Here is a 13040-nt window from a genome sequence, read left to right on the forward strand (position 1 = left end):
AAAACTAGTCATTGCTGACTCGGACGTCACGTGTTAGTCAACCCCCTATGTGTTTAGTTACCGCTACGCATGAACTTACATCGGTACATCAAAGTTTATATAGGTTTAAATTATTGTTATAATGTAATCTGAGGAACAAGTTTATAATGGTTTGTTAAAACCAAAACAAGTGACTGAAACTTCTGATTTTACGTTCAAGCTACTATGTCAAGTGGTCAACCCTTCTATTCAATGCGTATATATTACATTACACAGTTACAATTGGATATGCGCTCTTAATCCATTTGTGATTATACAACATAGTTTCAAAAGTATTCCAAAGTACAGTTTTTAAAATCTGTTCACTATACAAATTTTGTTCTTAGTTCTTACCCCTTACAATATTGATTTAATGACTAATAGCAGTATACATGGCTAACAAATATTTATATACAAATCAAACAAACAAACCAATGAAACAACCAAAATAGTATTCAACTACACTAAAAATCAATCAAACTATCATTCTATCCTGATCACAGGGACCACTTCAGGACTCACACTTGCAGGCACATCTTCTTCTTCATCCTCCAAAGAAGACACAATAATATCCTCTATACTCAACGGTAAGCTATTCGAGAAACTCAACGTCGGTTTCATCTTCGGCACGATCATCTCATCCGACTCATTGTTTAATATCTGCAACACTCGCCTCATCGAGGGCCTCGCTTCACTATCAGGATTCGCACAACTCAACCCGACCAACAAAAGCTTCCAAACCTCGTTCACATCAAACTCAATGTCCAAACGTTTATCAACCGCGTCACAAATGGCCCCTTTCGAGTGTAGGCCCCACACCCAGTCCACCAAATTAATCATCTTATGACCTTCTGGCTCCCTCTCAATTGGCCTCCTCCCACAGCATAGTTCTAACACCACGACACCGTAGCTAAAAACGTCGGTTTTATCTGTTGCTTTACCGTATTGAAGATACTCGGGGGCTAAGTAGCCCATGGTGCCCGCGGTTAGGGTAGAAACCGGGCTTTTATCATGGTCCATGATTCGGGCCAGCCCGAAATCACCTAGCCTTGCGTTGAAATTCGCATCTAACATAACATTGCTCGCTTTAATATCGCGGTGGATCACTTGCTGTTCGCACTCTTGATGAAGATAAGCCAAAACCGAAGCTAACCCGATTGATATATTGTACCTATGACTCCATTTCAAAAACCCGAAATGATCCGATTCTTCATACAACACTTTATCAATACCCCCATAAGACATATACTCGTACACGAGTAACAATTCGCCTTTCTCGACACACCATCCTTGTAACGGGACAAGGTTTTTATGCCTCAAACACGCAATAATTGACAACTCAGCCAAAAACTCGGTTTTCCCTTCGTGTGAATGTTTAGACCTCTTAACCGCAGCCACGGCCCCCGACGACATAACCGCTTTGTAAACCGACCCGAACGCACCGTGCCCAATGATCCGACTCGAATGAAACCCGTTCGTGGCGGCTTTTAACTCTTTATAACTAAACTGTTTCGGCCCGGTTAAAAGCTCGGCTTGGATATTCATATCCGTTTTCGCCTCCCGCCACTTCCTAACCGTCACATACCCGAACACGACTAAAACCGAACAAAAGAAAACCGGGCCGAGAATCCCGACGGTTAACCCGATCTTCTTATGCCGGTTACTCCGGTTTCCAACCTCACCCGGGACCTCGATTTCCGGGTTCTTCGAGATCGTGTTATCCGTCACATTATGCGGGTTCGTGATCCGGGGCTTCGCGTGTCGAATCCCGAACGAAGTAAAGCTCCAATTCGTGATGAAATGCGTCTCCGTACTCCCTTCGGTGGAACCCGAAAACCCGACATACATAAGCTCCTGAAGAAACGGGGTTAAATCGATATCGACATCAAGAATCGGGTTTCTTGGTGGATTCTCTCAAGAACACTTTTAAATTCTTGCCGTCATGCCAGTAATCAATCCAGGCAGTAATATAATTCCCGCTTTTCAAATCAATTCCGATTGAATTACAGTCGCCAGTTTTGATTGACTCCAAGGTGTTGATATCGAAGCCGACGTGGTTATCATTCGGGTCGTTGAAATGGGTATCGAATTCGATTGCAATGAATTTGTTTTTGGTTAATTTGGAGGAGTTAACGAGGGCTAGGAGATAAGAAATGTCATTTTAAGAATGAACTTTAATCTGATTTGTTTTAAAGTGTTGTGCTTGATCAATAAGTTCAGCCAAACACCCCCTCAAACCCCACCCCACCCCACCACCGTTGATATTACCGTCACACGGGCGTGTTGGCATCGTCGCACAGCTTTTCACCACTATTTGGACCACCTCCATTGGCACACCCATCATCGTCGCTTTCGCAGTTACCCATTACACGGAAGCATCCCACAATTGTTAATGGTGGTGGCGCATCTGACGACATCAACGAGTGGATGTGGGCTGAAGATGATGGTAGGACGTCATTAGTGGTGGTGGGACTGATAGGTAATAGCGTTTGTGATTGATGCCTATTCCCTTATGATTGTTTTTTTTATTCAAATTAACTACAAAATAGCATTCTTTTAAAGATTCTACTTTTAACAAAAAGTCAAATTAATTTTCTAACTTACAATTACAATCTATTTTTTCAAAAATATCAATTCCTTTTGAGAAATTCTTTCTTAAACAAATCAAGTGAACCGAAGTATTTAATTGTCATAATAATAATTATAATTAATTATAATACTGTAAATTTGGTTAATATTTATTACTTTGCTTGAATTATATCGATGGAGGCATAACATATTCTACCAAGTTTGACATAAAGTAAAGTGATAAGTATATTACACAAAAAGTTGATACTACTAGCAATACATCTATTGCATACTACTAGGAATGTAATGCAGTTAAAACTTGAAAAGCTAAAACATAGCAAGAAAAAAATCGTAAACTTATCTCCTGAAGTAATTAAAGAGACGACGGTGAGTCGTTGATGACATAAAACTAAAAACAATAAATATTCTAATAAAAAAGTGTAAATTAAGGGATCCAATCATTTAAATTGGGCCGGCACAACTTAGGAGCGTATTTGGATACCACAATCAGTCAAATGAGGCCGTTATGGCCGTACAGGTTGGAATCACACTCACTCACATGTGTCCACACTCCAGGCCTGCCCATATATTATATAATATTTGCCAAAACTATATATAACCATCGACCCAAAAATATTTTATGAATTTGCATAAGAACATGTTAAATTCGATGTCAGTCACTTGAAAGAAAACCAATAAAAAAAATCAGATACTGAATAACAAGTGTTGAGAAGCACAACCACGTTTATTGTTAGCATCAAGACATGTCCAATTAACTCTTTGTTAGGGTTCCACTGAAGAACGGCGCATGCTATGTTCCCGTCATTTTAGCAGCGTCAGACCAATTTAAGAAAACGCTTATACTAATTACAATAACGATGTGCTATCTACTGTTAAAACAATTACTTTTATGACTGATGGAGAAAATGTAAAGATACACATTTTATTGACCTTTACGCTTCATTATTGGATTTGGTACTAAGATTATCATCATTATAGTTTAATAGACAGAACTTTTCTTACACATAACTTGCAAAGAAGTATCCATGAACTAGCTGCTTAAGAGCACACGGTGTGGAGTCTTGGGGAAGTATGAAAGAAACCAATACTAAGCAGCAACACCATCCCCATTTCTTCCCATGTCACTTTTCATCGGTTTTCTGGTACACTCCCCGGTTTCCATGGAAGAGTGAACAATATCAAGAAGAAAATGAGGCGTGTTGATGAAAAAATGGGAAAAAATGGACCTGAGGAAAACAGGTGACACCATCCCTAGTTTTCAAGGAAAGTGGAGAAAATGGGGAATGGAACATTGTTTTAAAAACCGGTTCAAATCGCCCGGTTGAACCGGATTTCACACAGTAAGCCGGTATTTTAAGTATGGTATTTTTGACCGGTTTGCTAGAACATCGTACCGGCGGTTTTTGTGTATATACCAGTTTTTACTGGCAAACCGGTTTTAAACCCGAGAATTTTTTAGTATTTGCAGCCCATATTTTTTCAAAATTACTTTTAACTCAACAATTAACATTCAAACATGTAAACTTTAGGACTATTTTTTTAAAATTGAATGCTTTTGCATTATATTTTTAATATGAATTAACTTTTAAATTATTTTTTGTTCTAGGATTCATTTAATTTTGGGTTATTTTTGGATTGAAGTTACATTTATAGCAAATTATAAGGTAAACTATTTAACCGGTTAAACCTCCCGGTATAACCCGGTTCAACCGGTTGTATCATTTTTAGCCTAATCCGGTACAAGTAAAATGCTGGTTTTTAAAACATTGGAATGAAATGACTCCATGTGATCTAATAGATCAAGCATGAATCTTTAACCAAATTTAACACGGATGAAAGATTTTAGCCTAATTTTAATTAACATTGTGCACTCACGCATAATAATTAGCTAATCAAACCATCAACTTTTAAAAAAGCCCCTTTCAACAACTTTAACGTATCATTTAGTGAAAATGTCTCATTTTAATTTCCCCTTTACTTATTCAAAAAGGTTGAACCATCCTTCATGTTACACGCATAAGGCCAGGATAAAGCCAAAAACATTGGCATTGGGTCATCCTCACAATAGAGAAACTTATTAGCAACCATCTTAAAAAAGTCATAAAGAAAACAAGTTCACTGTTTATTAAAAAACATAACCAACAACATCCCAACTATAGTAACATTATCTATTTGTCTTTAAGTCTGAAGCCAGGCAAACGGGGTGCGCTATATAACCACTTACTAAGCATCTTCTGAATCGCGGAGAATCGATTTGACGAAAGTGTTCGCCTCTTCTTCCTCAGGCAGCACTTCCCTTGACGATGATCCCAATGACTGCAATTGATCGGGATAAAGATCGCGCTCTTGAAACTCACGGTAGCGATTTCTGAAAATGTTAAGTAGCGGAACATAGTCCTCGAATCCTAGACCGTCCATCGCTTCAAGGAGGTCATCAGAATTAATCTTGAACCTTTTCTTCTCATGGCATTTATGAATTGCTTCATTAGCCACTAAACCAATGAACTCGGTAACACATTGTTGCATGATCTTTATGCTGTCTTCGTCGATTTTAGCGTTAAACGGGAGAACGCGTCTCATAATGTTCACGATCAACCTCTGGGGGAGGAGTTCTTCAGTGCTCTTCGATGCTGAAAATCAATGAAAATTTGAACCACTCAAAACAATGATCTACATAATATTAGAAGAATGAAGTATAACAACTAAAAATGTTCCATGTGGAACATGGTAAAACAAACGCTACAATCATTAGTAAAACACATATGTCAACTTATGACTTATGACTTATGAACACCTCTATATCCGAAGTTCTTGTAATCCTAAGAATCCTTTGTGTATTGTAAGTACGGTATAATATTATATAAATAAATGTGATTAAGAAATAGAAAGTTCATATTTTGGTAAGGGTGTATACCCTTGCCTAGTCGTAACGCTCAGGGCGTTAAAGCTGAGTTGACAAGGGTTAACGAGTGGTATGCCACTCTCTTCTTAGGTTAAGTGGCGTTAAATGCAAGATTACATACTTTAAAATCCTCTACATACATAAATAATTTAAAAATCAATTTTATATTAAATAAAGAGAAGCAAAGAGGAGGTTAAATAATTTTTTTGGGTGAGGTGAAGTGCAATGATGTAAAATAGGCGATGTGTCATATGATACCTACGTGAAATTCAAGAGCGTGAATATATACCCCATGACCTTAAGATCATAAAAGGCCACGTTACAATTTGAATTCATTAGTTCTTGTCGCATGCTCCATGCCTTGTGTATGATCTTGCTATGACTTAAAAATTGGTGTGTGTTTTAGGTAGCGTTTAATATACCAAGATTTTTAATACATCAGTAGTAAACATGATAATAGAAGTCTATATTTTAACGAACTAGTAGAAAATACAACACGTTATTGAACATTGAAAAACAAAAAGAAAAGCACGTGACGAAAATACTTTTATGGGTAATGTTAAAATACAAAGGGAAATAAAAATAAGAAGTATGAGAATGGTTTATGATAAAAAAAACCTAAAAATATTTCAAAAATATTTAAAGAAAATCATAAATTCGAATATAAATAAAAATTTAAAAAGTAAAAAAACTAAAATGTTTCTAACGTCTTTCTCGTAAAAAAAACCCTCGAAAAAGACTTAATATAAAGAAAAAAAGACACAATAATGAAAATAAACTAGAAAATACAATAATAATAAGAAAATACATAATCAATCGTAAAATATAATACCATGCCGAGCAAAATAAATTATGATATTGATATCAAGAAGAAAAAAGACACAATCAATCACAATAATAAACAAAAAACACAATAATATTTTATTTTTTTTAGCATTGTGTGTGTGTTTTTTTTCTTTAGCATTGGTTTTCTTTTATTTTGAGTTATGATTTTTTTGTAGTTTATATTTACACAAATCCTTCTTATTCTCGTTTTATTTTCGTTCCCAGTCATATAGAATACATTGACCCTATGTATATAACACGAAAAAGTTAACTAAAAACATCACTAATACAACCTATGTATTTCTAATAGGTTTCATATTAATAGACTATTAATAATATAGACATGTCCCCAGGGGGGGGGGGCGCATTGCAACGAGGGCCCGGAATGAACTTGGGAAGTGCATCGGTTCGTACCAATTAAAAATTCCTTAGGTTGTTTGTCTAACATAATCGAACTTAAGGGTTGCCATATTAAAAAAGTTAAAATTAATTGTGTAACTAAATGAAAGCAATGGGTTACCATATGTGATCAGGTTTGTGACGTTAATTGTGCAATTAATTGAAAGTTCTGGAATACCATATGCTAGAGGTGCATAAATCAGGTTTTCTAAATATCCGGATTCGAGTATAGAACCGGGTATTGGTAATAGTCGGGTAGGGTTCTGATCGGGTATTGTCTCTAAAAATCATACCCTATGCATCGGGTTCGGGTAGGGTATAGAACCGGGTATTCTAAAACCGGGTATTTGAATACCCTATTATCGGGTATTGAAAAAACTCTATTTACGGGTTTTTTTCGGGTTTTTTTCCGGTATTTTTTTATATAGATTGTATTTTTTAAAAGGTTACACTTTTTAGGGGTATTATTCGGGTATTTTTAAGGTATTTTTCGGGTATACATCGGGTATTTGAAATACCCGGTTTCGGGTATTAAAAAACCTCGGTTCCGGGTTCGGGTATTACCGGGTACAAATCGGGTTTTCGGGTATTACCGGGTACAAATCGGGTCCGGTTCGGGTTCGGGTTTTAGTGCCAAAATGCATACCCTATCTGTACTCTACGGGTAGGGTCGGGTATTAAAAACCCGGGTATTAAAAAAACCGGTTCCGGATATTTATTTCGGGTCCGGTTCCGGGTTCGGGTTTTTTGTGCACCTCTACCATATGCATCTATTGTGTAGTGTTAATTACCTAAATAGTGAAACTGTTGTGATTCAATTAAAAAATTTATGAGATTAATTATGTAATTAAAGGAAATTTATGGGCAATGTTGTTGAAACCGGACCGGACCGACCGGGATTTGGTCCACCGACCGGTCCGGTTCACATAGTTCGCTCGGCTGACAGGGAACCGGCCGGTCCGAACCGGTTCGGCCGGTCGAACCGGAAAACCGGACCGGTTGAACCGGTTTTCTAAGAAAAAAATATTTTTTTTTTTGGAAAAAAAATCATTTTTTAAGCTTGATCGTCATTTTTTACCAAATTTGTTCGGCAGGTCCGATCGGTTCGACCGGTTGAACCGGTAGGCCTTCCGGTTCGGTGTCCGGTCCGGTTATGAAATCATTGTTTATGGGTCACAATACGAAAATTCTATGCAAATATTTAAACTGTAAATTTTGTGCACGGATTTCAAATTTAAAGATTTAAATAGCATATACTATAATAGTTAAAACTAGTCATACCTGGACATTTTGTTCCATGTGACGCATAGTCAGCTTTTGAGCATTTTGTAAAAAGTGATTGTAGTGGAAAATGCCTCTAAAACGCCTATCCCCCCCCCCTTTCTCTCTCTCGCTCTCTCTCAAGACCCTCAAAATAAACTAGTGTCATCCTATTAGTACAAAACGCTTCACCGAAAATATCACCCCAAATGCCTATGGAGGTTGGTGGGGTGGGGTGGGGTGGGGGGGGGGGGGCGGTGCTTTGGCTCCAAAACGTCTCGTAACTTTGACGAGTACGGATGGTCTGATATGATTTAAATATGATAGGTGTGCATCCAACTAAATGTAAGTGCCAAAACCATATAGGTGCCAACATATATGGTCACCGACCACCTTTCTTTTTTATATACTATTGTTATATTATATGGTTCAAGAAATGGTAATACCTTCTCAAAATTCTTATTTGATAATTGTTGTGTATATAGAATAGAGAGGAAAAACAAATGAAAATAATGGGCGAAATGTAACATCCTGATTTTCATAAAATACAATCTTGATTTTTATAAAATAGAATATCACGTGGATGTTATTTTATAAATCGTCATCCAACATGCTATAGATTTTAATGTGTTCAAAATATAAACAACAGAACTTATAGTTAGTGAATTGATGACATATAACTAAAGAGACTAAGTATGACTAACGCCCTGTTTTTGAGTTTTTTTAAAGGAGGGAAAAGAAAGGAAAACTAAGGATAGTTAAAAAATGGGTGTTCTTGAGTTTTTTTTAGGATGGAAAGGAGAGGAGTAGGAGGAGTTATGAATGATTAAATTAATGTATTTTCCTAATAAGTTATCCTCCAAAAAATGGGATGATTACTAAGGATAACTATTTTTTAACATAGTTATCTTTTTCTTTCCTCTAATTTCCTTCAAACTCAAGAACACACCTAATTAAAAAAAATTTCATTCCCTACCCTTCCCTTTCTTATCCTTCACTCTCCTTTCCTTCTTGGTTAAAAAACTCAAGAACAAGGCGTAAGTGTGAAACTTTATACGATTAGATGTTAAACCAAGGCGCACTGCACTTATTTAGTATGTGTGTGCATTCTCCTGGTGACATTGGCAAGAGAGACTAAGGGTCTGTTTGGTATGAGGTAATGGAATAGACGATGGAATGTAATATGGAATGGACGAGATAATGGAATTAATCATTATCATTCCATTGACATGTTTGGTTACCATGTGTGAATGACATGAATTATTAAAATTTTATTTTTTGGTAAGCTGGAAAAGGTCGTAATAAAATAAAAATTGTAGTGAGTGGCGGTGGGATGGTGGTGGTAGAGGTGCACAAAAAACCCGAACCCGGAACCTGACCCGAAATAAATATCCGAAACCGGTTTTTCTAATACCCGGGTTTTTAATACCCGAACCCGACCCTACCCGTAGGGTACGGATAGGGTATGCATTTATGCACTAAAACCCGAACCCGAACCGGACCCGATTTGTACCCGGTAATACCCGAAAACCCGATTTGTACCCGGTAATACCCGAACCCGGAACCGAGGTTTTCCAATACCCGAAACCGGGTATTTCAAATACCCGATGTATACCCAAAAAATACCTTAAAAATACCCGAATAATACCCCTAAAAAGTGTAAACTTTTAAAAAATCCAATCTATATAAAAAAAATACCGGAAAAAAACCCGAAAAAACCCGTAAATAGAGTTTTTTCAATACCCGATAATAGGGTATTCAAATACCCGGTTCTATACCCGACTCGAACCCGATGCATAGGGTATGATTTTTAGAGGCAATACCCGACCCGAACCCTACCCGATTATTACCAATACCCGGTCATACCCGAACCCGGTTCTATACCCGAACCCGGGTATTTAGAAAACCCGATTTGTGCACCTCTAGGTGGTGTTGGGCGGCGAACAGTAATGGTGGTGGTGGGTGGTGGGCGGTGGTGGTGGTGATGGGCGAGACGATTTGTGGTGGTGGCAGGTGGTGGTGATAGTGGGTGGTGGTGGTGGCAATAGTAAGCGGCGGGTGGCGGGCAGCAGTGATGGCTGGGAGCGATGGTTGGTGGTGGTGGCGGTGGACGACAATGGTAGGTGGTGGTGGGTGGTTGATAGAGGCGGTGGTGGATGTAGGTTCCCAGCCGGATCTACACGGAAATACCTCATTCTACGTAGGTGCGGAATCCCTACGTAAGACGATACGAGTGTAGAAACGATATACGTTAAACACAAGCAAACACACGTTACAATAAACAAAGAACACGTTGTATTGCAACTAATAACACGTGATGTATCAATCACCGATTACACGAACTAAATAACTGATTACAAACAAGCCGTAACCTAACACTTATATCATTCGACAACTTCGCCTAACATGCTAGGCGAAGTTGTCACTAACTTCGCTTGTTCCACAAGTTCTCCTATATCAGGCGAACTTGTGAGACAACTTCGCTTAATCATAAATACAAAACATACTAACTCGATTACAGACACTAGATACTTAACTACTGACATCATGCACCAACAGACTCCCCCTTGGCAGTAGCTTCATATCTCTATCTTCAAACACGTGTCTCGTAATCCCAAAAATCTTGTATCTTCCATCTTCAAGTATAAACGCCTTCTTGTACACAAACTGAAACTACTCTTTGATATTTCTTTGCTTCTTCTTTCCAGGCAGGAATGTAAAATATCTTTTTCTCGTTCAGCACCTGCAGATCAGCTTGAGACAAATTCACTAAATGCATAGGATCATATACTCTCATCAGCTCTTGTTCATCTTCATCCTCCATTACTGCTTCAGCTGTTTCACTATCAACGTACCACCATTTCAGATCTTTGAGCACATCCTTGGGCATTTGTTTCATCGGCACTTCTTTTAAGCACCGGATTGGCTTATACTTCATTATCATCCAAGGCTTGCCATCTGCTCTAATTCCTCTGTCTCTGTCTTCAACGAGCTTTCCTTTCTGCGGTTTCAACAGCTCGAACTTTTTCTCCTTTATGCTTTCCTTCCAGACTATCTTTCCAATGATCCTAGCCATGTTATCATCACTCCTGTTTATCAACCCCAACCTGGCTAAGTCCTTCACTTCACACTCAGGCAACGTATTCAACGATCTCAACAACCTCTTGAATTACTGAACCTCATCATACCGTTTAATCACAAAGAGCCTCAACTGCTCATCATATAACCAGCAAATAATCCCTTTTTTCGCTTCAGCATAACCTTTGATGTAGCTTTTCTTGAACATAGTAGGGACCGTCGGTTTCTTAGTCTTTACGAACCACTGAGCGTAGCCTTCTTTCCATCTTGGCTGCTCCTCCCATTCAGTCTCATCACATTCCGTATTTTGACCCAAATCTGACTTTTCAACTTCTGGAATTTCATGTTCAACGTTATCCTCCACAATCTCTCCTTCTTCCACTTCATCGTCAATCACGATCTCAGCCCCTATCTTCTCAATCTCTTCCATTGGTAACACATCATCATCACACATAACGTCATCATCTAACACCTCCTCAGCATCCACAACCACCACATCATCACCCCCTGAACCGCCAGCTGCACTCGTTGACTCCCCCTGAGATGTGGAAGTCCCAAGAGCTTGTTCAGTTCTTAGCAACTCATCACCTGCACCTTTCGATGCATTGGGATCATCGTCTCGATCGTTGCTCTTTTTTGTCCTCAGCTCGTCACCCTTACAGCTCGTCTCCCCCTGAGATGCCAAGAACTGTTTCAAGGCATCAAATATTTTACCATGCTCGATCAGGATGGACGACTGAATTTGATTCTCCGCAACGAGGCGCTGAATAGCATGAGTCTGGATAAGATTTACTCTTGATTGTTCTGCCACGACCCTTTCGAGCGCTGCTATTCTTTCCGAGTCGGATAAGGTTGCATCGAAATCAAACCTCATATGTGATATGTCTTGAGCGTACGGAGGAGGGATTCCCAATGTAACTGGCACCTCAGAAACAGGTGGAAACGTAACCGCAGGTGGTATCGTAACCGACAACCCTGCAGTGGCAACAACTGTCGACTCAACAAACCTTGAAACGACCTCCGATGGAGTAAGAGTTGGAGGGGGCAAGGACACAATCTCCGGAGCCTGGAGCTGAAATGTAGTGGGTGGGATGCCGAAGGAAGATGAGGTAGTCACCACGGGAACATCCGCGGCGCTTAACCCGGTAACTGGCAGTGATGAAGGGACCATAGTCATACCAGACAGTGCGGGTGGAGTGAAATGAACCACCCTTGAGCTCTCACCAGCTCCCGAACCTGCACTCACTCTTTCTCTTCTCGATCTTCGAACCAACCGATGTAAATCTTCCTCAAAATCCGAATCACTATCATCGGTGTCTCTCTTCCTCTTCCCGTGAATTCTTTCTTGAGTAATCAGAATCTGTCTTGCTTCATTCAAATCATCATTTGAAGAGTCAGAATCAGTCTCCGTCGTAGCTGTCATAGCCACATCCACACTAGTAACCCGTGCAACCGAGACTTGCACCTCTTCCTCTGGATCAACACGCTCCATATCGAAGAAACCTTGGCCGCCAAAAGCAGCTTCAAGGTCTACATTTTCCTCCGGTGCCACAACAGGAGCAGCAGGTAAAGCTTGTTGTACCTCAGGTGGTGGTTGCGGTGCTCCAGCCTGTTGTGGTGCCGGATCCCGAAACTCGTCCCCGCGAGCTGCAACATACTCGGGATTGATCAAGTACCCAAACAATGGAGTATGTCGAGGACGGAGCTCAGGCTTACTTCTTGCACTTGATGATCTACACTGAGCGAAGATTCTCTTGCTTACACTCTCCACATATCTAATCGGGCGGCGCTGAGGAAACGTGGGAGCAACGTGATTCAAGATCATTTGAAGGAATCTTGGATACATCAGGAATCTCTCACGCGCCATCGCTCGTCTTTGACGGTCTATCTCGTAGAACACCATCTGACTAAAGCTATAACGCTTATTGTAAGTCAGTGCAGTCATCGCCGACTGCATCGTCGCACCCAT

The 13040-nt window shown here is 39.4% G+C and overlaps 1 protein-coding gene and 1 pseudogene across 1 annotated transcript; both read right to left on the bottom strand.

Annotated features, from left to right (window-relative positions):
• Positions 1-343: 343 nt before the first annotated feature.
• On the bottom strand, positions 344-2362 carry LOC143563769 (putative L-type lectin-domain containing receptor kinase S.7 pseudogene; annotated as a pseudogene).
• A 2468-nt stretch (positions 2363-4830) lies between these two features.
• Positions 4831-5187, bottom strand: LOC143563770 (nuclear transcription factor Y subunit B-2-like). The gene has a single exon (XM_077051238.1). It carries the CDS (start codon positions 5185-5187, stop codon positions 4831-4833), a length of 357 nt encoding a protein of 118 aa, XP_076907353.1.
• Positions 5188-13040: the final 7853 nt, after the last annotated feature.

The sequence above is a fragment of the Bidens hawaiensis genome, unplaced genomic scaffold (genome assembly GCF_021521415.1).
Source record: "Bidens hawaiensis isolate Kalapana, Puna unplaced genomic scaffold, B.hawaiensis_p1.1 tig00021515_1, whole genome shotgun sequence".
NCBI classification, from domain to species: domain Eukaryota; kingdom Viridiplantae; phylum Streptophyta; class Magnoliopsida; order Asterales; family Asteraceae; genus Bidens; species Bidens hawaiensis.

What these genes read in the sequence shown, in the direction of transcription:
- LOC143563770 (XM_077051238.1), bottom strand. Translation starts at nt 5,187, where the DNA reads ATGAGACGCGTTCTCCCGTTTAACGCTAAAATCGACGAAGACAGCATA.